General features: G+C 46.7%; 1 protein-coding gene across 5 annotated transcripts in view; it reads right to left on the bottom strand.

The window, feature by feature from the left end:
- TNS2 (tensin 2) overlaps window positions 1-13,723 on the bottom strand; it is a 126,872-nt gene that overhangs the window by 69,208 nt on the left and 43,941 nt on the right. Inside the window, exon 1 of one of the 5 annotated variants that reach the window (XM_080989638.1) lies at window positions 10,896-11,284. The exons of 3 other annotated variants lie outside the window; for them this stretch is intronic. In XM_080989638.1, the coding sequence (XP_080845764.1) occupies window positions 10,896-10,976 (81 nt within the window). In that variant the 5' untranslated portion in view covers window positions 10,977-11,284. Of the gene's footprint in view, window positions 1-1,176; window positions 1,370-10,895; window positions 11,285-13,723 lie in introns of those variants that run through there. One more of the 5 variants, XM_080989640.1, reaches the window with a different exon arrangement.

The following is a 13,723-nucleotide window of genomic DNA, read 5'->3' as shown; positions in this document are numbered from 1 at the left end:
TTGTACAAAACTTATGCAGCTGGACTTTATAGAGCATTTGTTCTGATTTGTTTACAGGCAGTTATACAGCTAAGAACCATCCTGGTTTGCTTGCAGGTGTTTGTATGCCTTCCTGTTAAACAGAAGTGGCTCACCAGGTAGAGTGGCATGCAGCTGCAACACTTGCTTCACAGCAGGTGGGTCGCTGTTGCTTACTGGGAGGAGAAGGGATGAGAAGGCAAGGAGATTGGCGCAGTGCAAACACAACAGCAGGAGAACCAGATTGGTTCCACCAGTGCATTTGCACAGTGCCAAACCCCCCCTCTCCCTCTTAGTACAGCACCTTTTACCTTTGCTGGTTTCCACACTCACCCACCCAAATCTTCCCTGGGTGTTCTTCCAACCTTCTGGAGCAGATTTGGGAAGGTGCAGGGGCAACGCAGGGTGGAAGAGGGAGAGTGGAAGTTCCCCTGCATGGGCAGAAGTTGTTACGCTGGTGCAACTACTTTGCTGGATGCCACCCTTTGCAACTGGCATCCATTCATCCATGAACTCATGGAATGAGATTTTTACTGTTGGAAGAATTAAGCCCTGGTACATCTTCTGGTTTTTCCTCAGTGCAATGGACTAAACAGCCCTTACAGTGTGCACACAAGTGCAAAAAGTGAACCAAAGGGACTGGGTAAGGAACCTTTGAAAGCGTCATTAAAATGCGGAAACTGCTAAAAATAAAACAAAACAGTGTGCATTCTAGAGATGGGGGGATTCAATTCAGTTCATTTTTAAAGGAGAATCTTCCAAATTTGCACTTCCCGACATGCACACTTGTCTGAACTTTACAATGCACTTGTCCAACCACTTTCACAAAAATCCATATATATGGGGAAAATCCTTGCACAACAAGCGTGTACATCAAACCACATACAAAAAAAAACACCATGTTTATATCAAGAAATTTGCACTAAAATGCTGGTTATTTATTTTTCATGCTCATGAAAATTAAATAAATAAATCACAAATTGCTGCAGAAATGTGGAGAACCAAACTTTAGACTGGGAAAACGAGAGACAGAAAAACAAAATGGGCTGGTTCTTCCATCCTAATATGCACATATACATATGCATACACACAAACACACACATACAACACAGCTAGGCATCTTTGCAATGGCAAAACCAGGTACCTAGTATCTCTTACCAACATGCTGAAATCCGCACCAAGCTGGGGAAGGAAACCATCTGTTTGGATGGTGGGCTGGTCCTGGCCACAGCCTCTGCCGGCGGGCAAGGAGGTTCACCAAAGCAGGAACTGGCTGGGCAGTGACTCTTACATAATCAGGGCCCACAAGGAGCTGCTGCGGCATCCATTCCCCCTCCTTCCTTGCTCTCAGCGAGTCCAGAACAACATGTTTACTCACTGACTCAGCCACACAGTGCCGCGCAATGACTGCCCGCTATTGTGTGCCAGTTGAGAGCTACACAACATCCCAGTCATGTGAAGGGTTGTGTTTACACTGCTATGCACACCAACCCAAATCTGGTGCCAAAGGAACAGAAATCTTACATTCTGGGTAAGTTATGGAAATTGAAAGACAGCCTTAGCAGAACCTTTTCATTGTATGGCGAGTTAAACTCTGGAGGCGTATTTGGGAATATGACAACACATTGACTCTGTAACTCACATGACTCATGTATTTATTGTTCATATTGTTACACTGTAATGCATTTCCTAGAAAAATAATTGAAAATTGAAAATCCTACTGTTGTTATTATTATTAAGAATCCAGAATGGTATGGCAAGGCTCAGGAAGTGAGCTTTGAAGGGGATGGAGGTGGCTATTCGGACTGGGAATAGATGGAAGCTGGAAGGCATTAAGGGAGGTGACTCAATGGTACAGCGCATGTTTCAAATGTAAGTGGTCCAATCTCTGGCATCTCCAGTTAAAAGCATGTTGGTTAGCAGTGCTGGGGAGAACCTTCTCCACCTGAGACCCTGGAGAGCGGCTGCCACTCAAAGTGCACGGCAAATGCCCTGAGGAAACCAACGGTCTGATTCCTAAAAACAGAAGGAAAAACCCTGCTGGATGAGGCCAATGGCCCATCTAGTCCAGCATACTGTTCTCACAGTGGCCAACCAGGTGCCTATGGGAAGACCACAAGCAGGGCCTGAGGGCAACAGCACACAACTGACTTGGGTTTTGCAGCAACTGCTCCTAACACCCTTCTTCCCACAGGGCAAGAAAGATTAGTGCAAAGGGCACAAATTAAGGAATTGGAAATCTGGGGGAAATGATGTGTGCGGGATGAGGACTCTGAAACCAACCCAATGCTCAAACAACTCTTAAACTTCTGAATATATCCAGTTTCCTTTGCCCCCCCCCCCAAGTTTACAGGCAGTCAGGAAGGATAGAAAGTAGAGCAATATTGAACCTATCAAAGGAATAAAAGGTGGCAGATGCCAGAAATCTAGCTGGTGTTTTCTTTATCCACCCAGTAAAACATTTCATGGGAGTAGTGGTGGCATTTGGTTTCTTTTACAGGGCCCTCCAGACTGAGTATATAATTCTACATGTCACAGATGCAATAGCAGTGGATGCATCAGTGATGAATTTATACTGGGCCATCCATGCATCATTCCATTTTATTAGTTCTGCAATGATTCTCCAGTGTTACATATTATTGCCATCAGGAGGGGCACCTTTGCACTACAGTACAACAAAAGTGTTACAAAAATAAACACACACACACACAGAGAGAGAGAGAGAGAGAGAGAGAGAGAGAGAGAGAACATTTGCGGTATGAGAAGTGATAGGATTTCAGCCGGAAGCCGCAGGACATGTACTGAGTGGAAATGAAGCAGTATGCCTGCCCACCAAATTTTTGAGGCGTAAACAGGATCAAAAGCAGGGTTGCATATGACCCCCCGAACAGCATAAGGAGTACAAATCACCATGAATGCACGAGAGAAAGGATGTCTGGAGGCCCCTAATTTTCTCTAGCAGACTAGCCCCATGAGTGCATCCAGGGATGTAGCATGGGAAGGGCTGGGGGGGGGGGTATAGCCCCAGGCACAAAATTTTGAGGGGCTGCAAACCAGATGCCCCCCCCCCACAAGGAACCCCGCCCTGCCCTATCTGCTAGCAGGGGTCTCTGGGACCCAGAGCCCAATCTGGTTTTGCTGCCAAACCCCCGGCCCCCTCACTGAATGACCACCTGGCCAGTGTTGGGGGGATGCAGCCGCCAAGCGTTGCGCCAGCCAGTTGGGTTCCCCCCTGTGCAGGCAGGCAGGCAGGCAGGCGGCGCAGCGCAGCCCCATGACCCCTCCAGGCCCAGCGCCCACCTTGCAGTGTTGGCGGCAAGGGCTGGGCTGGCGTGGTGGATTTTGTTCACCCTCCATGCCCTGCCCCTAATCCTGCCCAGCGTGCGCACCAGCAAAGGACGCAACACCACTGTCAGCATCATCATGGTTTGTTTGCAGGGAGGTTACACATCAAATTGAGCAATTGTTATTCCACACTTTCCAGTGCATCTCTTTATCCCACTTTCTTTACTACAAATAGCATGTGAGTGGCTGCTGAGACCCTATAACACCATTCCTGAAAGACCTACATTGGCTCCCAGTACATTTCCAAGCAATTCCAAGTGTTGGTGCTGACCTTTAAAGCTCTAAATGGCCTTAGCCCATTATACCTGAAGGAGCATCTCACCCTCATCATTCAGCCCGGACACTGAAGTCCAGCTCTGAGGGCCTTCTGGTGGTTCGCTCACTACGAGAAGTGAGGTTACAGGGAACCAGGCAGAGAGCCTTCTCGGTAGTGGCGCCCGCCCTGTGGAACGCCCTCCCATCGGATGTCAAGGAAATAAACAACTATCTGACTTTTAGAAGACACCTAAAGGCAGATTCCCTGTTTAGGGAAGTTTTTAATGTTTGATTCTATTTTTAAAATTCTATTGGGAGCCACCCAGAGTGGCTGGGGAAACCTGGCCAGATGGGCAGGATATAAGTAACTACTACTACTACTTCTACTATTAATAATATTTTTTTGGTTTTGTTACGAAGGAAAGCCAAATCTGTTTTAATTGCATAATTTGAATTTGCTGTTATGAGACTTGAATCCCGCACACAAAACAGTGACAGTCTGGAAGCTGTCGGAGGCCCTAGCTGCAGAATTTATTGAGCATTCATCCTGATTAGCTTGCACAAAAATTCATGTAGAGGCAGAGGCAGACCTAGGCAACCTTGACCCTTTGCAAGTAGATGGACTGGCACCTCGGAAGCCAGGAGAGGCCATGGACCTAAAAAAGTTTGCCTGGCCGACTGAGGGGCCCCTGCAGGACTGCTGCGATGGCCCTTGCCAGCAACCACATTCCTCCACCAAGTTGCCCACCGGAGCCTTGGCTTCTAGCCAGAGTGGAGTGATTTTTGTGCACCCCTAAGACTGCATCTCATCTTAACTGACTATTCTGATTTGTTTGTGGGGCAGTTATATGGAGATAGGATTTGCTTGACAACCACTAAAATAAAATAAAATAAAATATACCGCCCATCATCACAATATCTCATGGCGGTTCATATGGTAAAAATGCAGGTTAAAAGCACAAATAGTTAAAACAACAAAATAATAGCTCCCCATCCCACAAACACATTTAAAAGACTATAAATAGTCAGCCCAAGGCCTGGTTGAAGAGGAACGTTTACGCCTGGCACCTAAAGATATATAATGAAGGGAAGAGCATTCCACAAACTGGGGGGGGGGGGCACTGCACAAAAGCCCCGTTCTCGTGTTGCTGCCATCCAGACATCACATGGAGGAGGCACCCAAAGAAGAGCCTCAGATAATGAATGCAGAGTCCAGGTTGGTTGATATGGGGAGAGGCAGTCCTTGAGGAACTGCGGTCCTGAGCCATTTAATTGCACCTGGAAACTAATAGGCAGCCAGGTGTAATATGCTCAAACCACCTTGCCCCAGTGAGCAATCTGGCCACAATGGGAGATGGGCTCTTCTCAAAGTAGCCTTCCAAAAAACCGAGTTGCTGACCAGAGCCACAGATCCTCCAGAGCAGGGGGGGGGGGGGACCTTTTTCACCCTGAGGGCAACATCCATGCCAGTGATGGAAGGAGCCAGAGGCAAAAGAGAGTAGAGCAACAGCTATGCAGTTTAACTTTGTTGATTTGTTACACACACACACTTTCTCTCTCTCTCTCTCTCTCTCTCTCTCTCTTACAATTCTTCATCCAGGCAAACAAGAGGCATTTATCAGAGCTCAATTACTTATTCCAGCCAGGCAAAATAAACTTAGGGAGGAGGCAGAGCAGGGCTGGTGAGGTGCCTGGCATGGGAGGAGGGGGAGAATCCTGGGGGCCGGAAAAAGAGAGCCGCATTGGCCATAATCCCGCACAAGGCCTGAGGTCCCCAGCTCCTGCTGCAGAGCGTACCAAGACTATGTACCTATGTCCTATCTATGACAATCAGCTAATTCATGGGGACCTACAGCACATTATCTCTGACCTCCTCCTGCGTTGCTGCAGAGCTTTGCAAGGGATGGGAGGTTCCCATCCAGCAGAACAGAGTGTTCCATAACTCAGGAAACCAGATGGGAATTGGTCAAGGCTTAAGAATAGCAGGCTGGGCTCCAGAGGTCAGGAACAGGACTTTTTTTATTTATTTTAAGGATCTGTCAAGATATCAGGGCTTTTAAAACCGCTTCCCCAGCACAGCTGACAGTTTGAGAACAAAACTAAATTCTGCTTGCTTCATTGTGCCCTGCAGATCAGTTTGCTGGAAATACCCCCCCCCCCCATATATCTCATCACAAAAAAGGAAAACCAATAGAGTCCATTTCCCTTTCCTGCTTTATGATTATTGTCATTTCCTGGTTCTCACCCACCCACCTCTTTCCCCTGGTATAGGTTTCCCAGCACTGCTTGGAACGAGCTAGTGAGCATGTGGGAATGTCTTAAGAACCTGGAAATGTGTTCTTTTCTTTGGCTTCAAAACCCTATGCATCAAATTGCTGGTTAAGCAAAACCCCATGTTTTGCACATGAGGCCTAAATCAAAGCCTTGGAAGTCTGTCTGAAAGACTGTCACTTTAATTACATTCCCAGGAAATTCAACATAATTGTTCAGAAACAGCTACCACAATGGCAGAGTGATCGGTGAGAGGATTTTACAATTTCAATACGTAATAAGTAGTAGGGCTAGCCACCTTTCCAGCTCAATCTTACTCGTGTTTTGCAGGGAGGAATACAAGCACTTACTGGAACATTAGGTTTGCACATCTAAAGTGGATTAAAGCGCTCTGTGGCCCTGGGGCAACTAATCCACTTGTTTAAAAAGAACCTGGCTTTTGGGAAAGCAACAACAATTGCAAGGGAAACACATTTGAAAAGCATGGGATGAACAAACGACTAACAGGAAGATGTGCAAACATCCCACAAGCAAATCAGGATGAAAGCAAGATGAATGCTCATTGTCCTATAACTGTCCCACAAACAAATCAAAATTAATGCTCAATATAGACTAGATATACAGTAATCCAATCTCTGTGTAAGCCTTTTGCAAGCAAACCAGGGCAAGCAAACAATAAATAGGTAATCTGGAGGGCTCCTTTGTGGTTTGGAAGGTGACTGGAAAATGCACTGAAAAGTGTGGGATGAATAATTAATGGGAATATGTGTAAACACCCTGAAAGCAAATCAGGATGAATGCTCAATAAATACTGGACTAAGGGTCCATCCATAGCTAGGTTTAACGTGGATTGTGAACCACCTGTGTCTCCTTTATCTCCATGTGACATTTTCATCCAACTACTTTTTCCTCCCCAAATCTGGAGTGTCCCTATGCAAGTGATGTAGCTTTCTTAGTCAGATTTTTCAAAGCATAGGGGATCTCTGGATTTAGGGAGTAGAAAATGAAGGACAGCAATATCTGGATGAGAACAGCTATATAATAAAATAATAATAATAATAATAATAATAATGATAAGGTATGGACAGGTCCATAGTCTAACCACCATATAAGCTTTGTGCAAGCAAATCAGAATGAATGCTGAATTCATCAGGCTGTCTGGAGGTGTGCATAGGACTCCAGCCAGGTAGCCTTATCCTATGCATGTTTGTTTTTTTAAGTGTCACCGAGTTCCGACAAGCATGTTTAGGATTACAACATTAATTGATTAATCACAGATTAAAATCCTGACACACGCACACACCCTCTCAATTAACTGGTAAACCTGACAAGAAGCAAAAATCCCAGGACCAGCAGCTCTCGCCACACAGCTGTGCAGCACCAGCCTTCCTGTCCCAGATCAGTTGAAAAAGAAATGTAAAGAAGGATTTCCCTTCTGGTCTGCCTCCAAACCCAGGCAATGAAAGTTATGAAACGTCAGCATTTTCAGCCCAAGAGAAACTGCTTCTTGCAGGTTCTCCAAGGGAATACTTCCCACTTCACATATTATGGCTTATAAGCATACACTTGAAAGATGAAAATCATAATTCTAACATACAATGAGTGGGATTCACCCATCAGTGATAGATCTGCACAGGGACTCCAGCTCACAAATGGGCCTTCCCTTCTCTCCTCTCCTCTCCTCTCCCCTTGCACCCCCGGAGGGAGGGAGGGAGGGAGGGAGGAGGACTGTCCCGTCTCGCAACTGCAATGTTTGCGCTGATGGAACATTTGTGTGGTGTTGAGTTCTAACCAATGGGCCATTGGGCTTACTCTCACCACAGAGCCAAGACAGGCTGCACTCTGTCCAATGAACACTCAAGGGGTAAATGCAGCCTGGTTTGCTGCCATGCTAAAATATGAAACGGCCTACCAAAGGCATCTTCATTGAGGTCTTGCAATATGCAGCAATGCAGCCAACAGTTCAATTCATCCATGAAGATTAAATATATTTAATCATTTGGCAGCCTTAGCATCAACATGCAGGGAACATCTTTGTTTCATTTGTTTACGTGTAGATCCTCACAAAGTTACAATTCCCAGCACCCTGAACAAACTACAGTTCCCAGGATTCTTTGCAGGAAGCCTCGTGCTTTAAATGTATGGCCTAAGTCTGCTCAGCCCATACGAGTTTTCCCTCAGTGCTCCTTTTCCCAGAATAATCCTTGAATCTTGCGGCTGCAACTGTCAGAGCTAATAGCCTGGAGAAACCAGGAAGCAGGTAGGTAAGGAGCCAAGCACATATGCATTGAAAGGCACAGAGGAGCAAACCTCTGCCTCTGCCTAGGTCATTGCTCAGTCTTAGGGGCATGCTAGAATCTGCAGCTGCCTGGAACCACGACTCCAATTGTCCCCTTGTGCCATCTGACCTCAACCAAACTGGTAGTTGCAATGTGACACTCTGGCCATCAGCAGTGATAGCTGCCCAGGAGCTTTCTCCTTCTGCAAGCTCCTACAGCGACACCAAGAAGCTGGGAGTCCCTACCACTAGCTCCTCTGATCCAAGAAGCCCAGCTGGCACCTAACTACAATAATGCACTAGTGCAAAGACAGAGGGACTCTTGACAGGGAGAGGGTTGGGCTCCTCCTTCCATCCTGCACCTGCCACAACTGACTCAGGCAAAGCCTCACACGCTGGAGCTGCTCCAGCACAGCTGCATCATTCACAGTAGCCACACTTGTGAAAACTGCACTCAGGTCTCGCATAGCCTCTCCACAAAGGGCCACAAAGCTGACCAATGGTCAACCGAAAGCAACTGCTGTGTGTGGTGTGTGTGTGTGGTGTGTGTGTGATTGGATGGCTGAGCCCTTAGGGTCATTTCAGAAGGAGCAAAACCAGCCTAGATTTGCAGTCTCATTTCCTGTTTACTCAGCATTCCCAGATCTTCTGGAACGCTGGCTAGAAGATTTCCCTGCCAGGGGAGAAAGGCCATGCCTAATGAACTCTTGGTGGAAAAACATTTTAAAATAAGCCTGTGAACAAAATGTCTGCTGCTGCTGCTGCTTCCTTCGTCCCTCACAAGATGGATCAATGGTCTGACTCAGTACAGTAGTACCTCGGGTTAAGAACTTAATTCGTTCTGCAGGTCCGTTCTTAACCTGAAACTGTTCTTAACCTGAGGTACCACTTTAGCTAATGGGGCCTCCCGCTACTGTCGCGCCGCCAGAGCACAATTTCTGTTCTCATCCTGAAGCAAAGTTCTTAACCTGAGGTACTATTTCTGGATTAGCGGAGTCTGTAACCTGAAGATACCACTGTAACCTGAAGGTACCACTGTATAAGGAAACTTCCGATGTCCCTGTGTACTTTAGGCAACAAATGGGGTGTGTGTGGGTAAGGGCAGATGGTAGCTGTGTCCCCAAATCCAACACAGGACCCACATCCTAGGGATGGTTTACACACACCATCACTTGTTTTCTCTACACTTCAGAGCTTGCAAGTGAATGTGCAAACTGGCTCCGTGAACTAATTCTGTGTTTGCAAAGGTGAGAGGGGTCTGTGTCCCACCTGTGGGGATTTGATCTCTGATGGTGCCTTCAGTGTGGGCAAGCCATCATCGCTTGGCATCATGGAAATCCTGTGACTGAACCAGAGCCGTTTTTGTATCACCGCCATACCAGAGGACGTACTTCAAAATCAGACATGGGGTCAAAGGAAGCTGCCTCTTCCCAGAGCACTTTAGAAAGAGAGTGAAAGAGGAAACAGGGCTGCTACATGCTGAAGATGCCTGTTAAAAAATGGCTCAAACAGGCTGCTGTGGCGTTTGGCCAACCAGCTTTCACCCATCTGGCATCTGGGATTTTAAGATCTGTGTCAATAAAAAGCAAATGTCAAAATTGGTTCCTAAGCTTCTGAGCACTATCCATCAGACAAACCTCTCAGCCCCCAGTAATTTAGTTTCATTAGGTCCCTTGCAGTACCAAGGAGAACAAAAAATTAAACTAAAGTCAACTGCCCTTAATTTTAAGAAGGGGGAAATATTTCTTCATACTCCAGAAAAGTAGTCACGTTAAGTCAGCTGAAGAAGAAGAAAAAACAAGCAAAACAGATTCTTTTCATAGTTTTCTGAAGAGAGAGACAGAAATTCTTTTGCAGCAAACCGCATGGGGGAAAGCAGAAGTTGGGGTAGGGGGTGTTTGTAGGAAACCAGTGTGGGGCCCCAACTCAGATCAGGAGCACCTTCTGGAGCGGGGAACAGAGGAAGTTGGTTTTTACTGTCAGACCAGAGGTCATCCAGCACAGTCTACACTGTTTCAGATTGGGAATACTCCTAGTCTTACCTGGGTATGCAGGGCAGGTGCCCACCACAAAGCTGAACCTTGCCCCTCGGGACCCTGAAGCTGTTTTTTCTTCAAGAAGTATGCTTTTTAAAAAGTTTATTAAAATGTGTTGTTTGGCCCTAACTGATTCACCCCGCCATGAGCTTTCACAGGCTGCAGCCTATTTCATCAGATGCACAACAGGGGCTTCCAGACTGTTGCTATTTGGGGGGTAGAATTCAATGGAATGCCAGCAAATTCAGGTTGTGCAATTAAAACCAATTTGGCATGCTTGTGCAACAACCCTGCCCCCCACCCTGACTTTTTGCAATAAGGAAAGCAATAGGGAAACACACTGAAAAATGTGTGGTAATAATTGCTTGATGCGACATCATATAACCTCTCTGGAAACAAAAACATAATGAATGCTCAATAAATAATCCAAGGCAGCATATGCACCATACATTTAAAGCACTTTAACAAACTACAGTTCCCACGATTCATTGGGAAGCCATGAGCTTTAAATGCATGGTGTATCCACAGCCTAAGTCTACGCAAACTTGTGCAAACAGATCAGGATGAATACTCAATAAATGGGCCATCTGGAAGTGACCTCAGAGACTTTGGACAGCTTGCAAGAAAAGCCCGCCTCGCCTTTTCTATCTTCCCCTTGCAGTGCCTACCCTCCGTCTCTGTTGTACACCTACCCGGCGGCCACTTGGTACTCGGGTGCTCTCTCTTCTTCCCAGCACTCTCAGAAGAGTGTCCATGGTGTTTCGGGGCTTCATGGTTACAGATGATGGTGACGGCACATTAATCCCACAATTGCCTTGGAAACACTGTCAGGTCGGCATTGCTGAGAACAAATCCACATGAGAGGGACGGGGTCTGCCCCGACTCACGGTATCCGTGGCTGTGGTGGATCTGCTTTATCCAGCTTCCCAAACCAGCTCAGCCCTTGGGAGTGTGTGAAAGAGGAGGATGTGGAGCTGGAAACAATGAGGCAGGAGCCAAGGCTGGGCTGCGAGATCAGGCGGGCAGGCAGGGAGCTGCTGTTTCCTGCCACACAATAGCTCCTTCCCTTTGCGCGGAGGTAATGGAAAAGGATGGACCGGGAAGGAGGGACAGCTGGGCCTGGCAGAGAAACAGAGGAGCCCAGGTCACCCCTTGAAGCCAGGGATGGGAAAGCGTCTGGCAGAGGCACTCAAAAGGGGCAGAGGCTACTAAGCACACCATACATATAAAGCACAAAGAATTGTGGGAGCTGTAGTTGACCCCTCACGGAGCTACAACTCCCAGCACCCGTAACAAATCATAGTTCCCATGAATTTTTGGTGGGGGAGAGGGAAAGGTTTTTAAATGTATGATGCAGATGCAACGAGAGGCAAGCAAGCCACAGTGTGGAACTATCCAACAGGTTCTGACTTGAAGGCATCGGTTTGCTCCTTGGGAGGGCTGGAGTGCCCCAGCCCAACACTTACAGTATACCCATTACAATGCTGAAGGGAGATTCAGCTGACAGTCCAGAAAGTGCTAGGCCTGTGCACTCCAGCTGTCCCAAAGACCAAGCCCTGTTGCCTCAGCACTGACTCTCGTTTCCACAAAGCCTCTTTTTTTTCTGAGCTGTCAATAGAGGCCCAGATAATGCTGCTTGATAAACCTTAGCTGAGACACTTGTAAGCCACTGAAGCATTCAGCCATAAGTAACAGATAGCTAAATAGCAAGAATATAAGATGAGCCCTGCTGGATCAGCATCTTGCTCTCACCGTGGCCAAGCGGATACTCTGATGGGAAGCCCTTATGCAAGATATGAGGGCAAGAGAATTCTCCTCCACTTCTGACGGTGGAGGTAGAACAAAGCCATTGTGACTAGAGGCCATTGATAGAATAATCCAGCATGAAATTGCCTACTTCTCTTTTAAAACCATCCAAGTTGGAGGCCATCACAGCAAATTCCATAGTTTAGCTATGGACCATGTGGAAATGTTCCATATAGAGAAGCGATGGCCACATAATATGGAGGGGTTTTTGCTTTAGAAACTACTACAATACCCCACTGGGAAAGCAAAGAGTTCTGTTCTCTTCTTCTGTTTTTCCTCTCTGGGCAGAACGCTGTTGACCAGACACTGCTCAGAGAAGAGGGAGTCTGCCTTTTCCATGTTTCCAAGGCTCTTTGCTGGCCTCTTTCAACCGTGGGTGGGTGTTAAAGTGAGTCAGACCAGAGCTGCCTTGAGGAAGTTGAACGTCTGCCATGGAACTGGGTCAAATGGATGCAGCCAGTATGGCACAGATGATGTGGTCACAATGCAGGGGGGAGGCAGGTTGGGGGGGGGACACCCATGGCATTCACAACTTTTTACTTAGAAGCGCAGTGCCATGGACCTCCATAACCAAATGGCACCATCTTGGCACACCAGAAGCTTGCATCCATGTGGCTCCAGTGCTACCCATTCCTCCTTTCAAGTTTCCTAATGAAACACACAAACACCAGTTTGAAATGGAGCTATAAATTCTGGGTGTTATTCGTAGCCAACCCTGGATAACAACCAGCAAAAAGAAAAAGAAAAAAAGTAACAGCGGAATTATATTTTGTCCCAAATTCTAGCATGACGCAGCCTATAGAAAAAACACATCCAAGTTTAACCATGCCCAAGGTCCAGAGCCAAGTCTGTGGCAAAGCAAGGATTGCATTCTGTTATGTACTGAGTTGAATAGGATCCAAACTGCAGCAGTCTGATTGGTCCTAGAACAATAGGATCCAAAATGCAGCAGTCTGATTGGTCCTAGAACAATAGGATTCAGAATGCAGCAGTCTGATTGGTCCTAGAACAATGCAGCAGTATGATTGGTTGGCAGGAACCACCCAATCCTGCTCCAGATAGAAGTGAATCCACAACCTGATTGGCTTACAGTAGAATTCCGGAATTAGCCAATCATGTGCAGCCCATTGTGTAAATAATAATAATAATAATAATAATATCTTTATTGTCATTGCCCCCTTCGGGGACAACGAAATTACAACGAAATAATGTATATAAAGCAGATACTGTGAGGGGACTTCCATTCATTCCTCCTCACCACTATGAGCTGAATAAAGAGCATGAAATCACTTTGCGACTCTTGAGTATATTTCACATTCCAAATTCACCCAAAGGCTAGAACAAGCCACCACGGCATTAGCAGCTGTCCCACCAGTGAAGAGGGAAATGAGTCAAGCTCATTTGGGGCATCACCTGCCGTGGTAGAGCAAGAGCAGGTGAAGCTTTGAGCCCAATGCTATGCCAGGGGTCCCACCAATGGGGTGTGGGTTGGAAGGGACTGTCACAGTGTCTATGTCACACACACATGCTTCCCAGACTCTGGACTTACCCAGACTGCCTTTTGTGTCACATTTCTAGGGTCAGGTCAGGGCTTTAAAGTTCCATGTCCGAAAAGATTTGTGGTTTTGGTTGTGTGTGTGGATGTGTATCCTGGCACTTTCTCCAGGAAGACCTATGTCTTACTGCTGAATTGGAGCAAATCGCCATTTCTATG

Source organism: Podarcis pityusensis (assembly GCF_964106645.2).
Source record: "Podarcis pityusensis genome assembly, chromosome: 2".
Lineage (NCBI taxonomy): Eukaryota > Metazoa > Chordata > Lepidosauria > Squamata > Lacertidae > Podarcis > Podarcis pityusensis.
The sequence above is the reverse complement of the archived record's forward strand: the minus strand, read 5'-3'. Positions and strand labels throughout refer to the sequence as shown.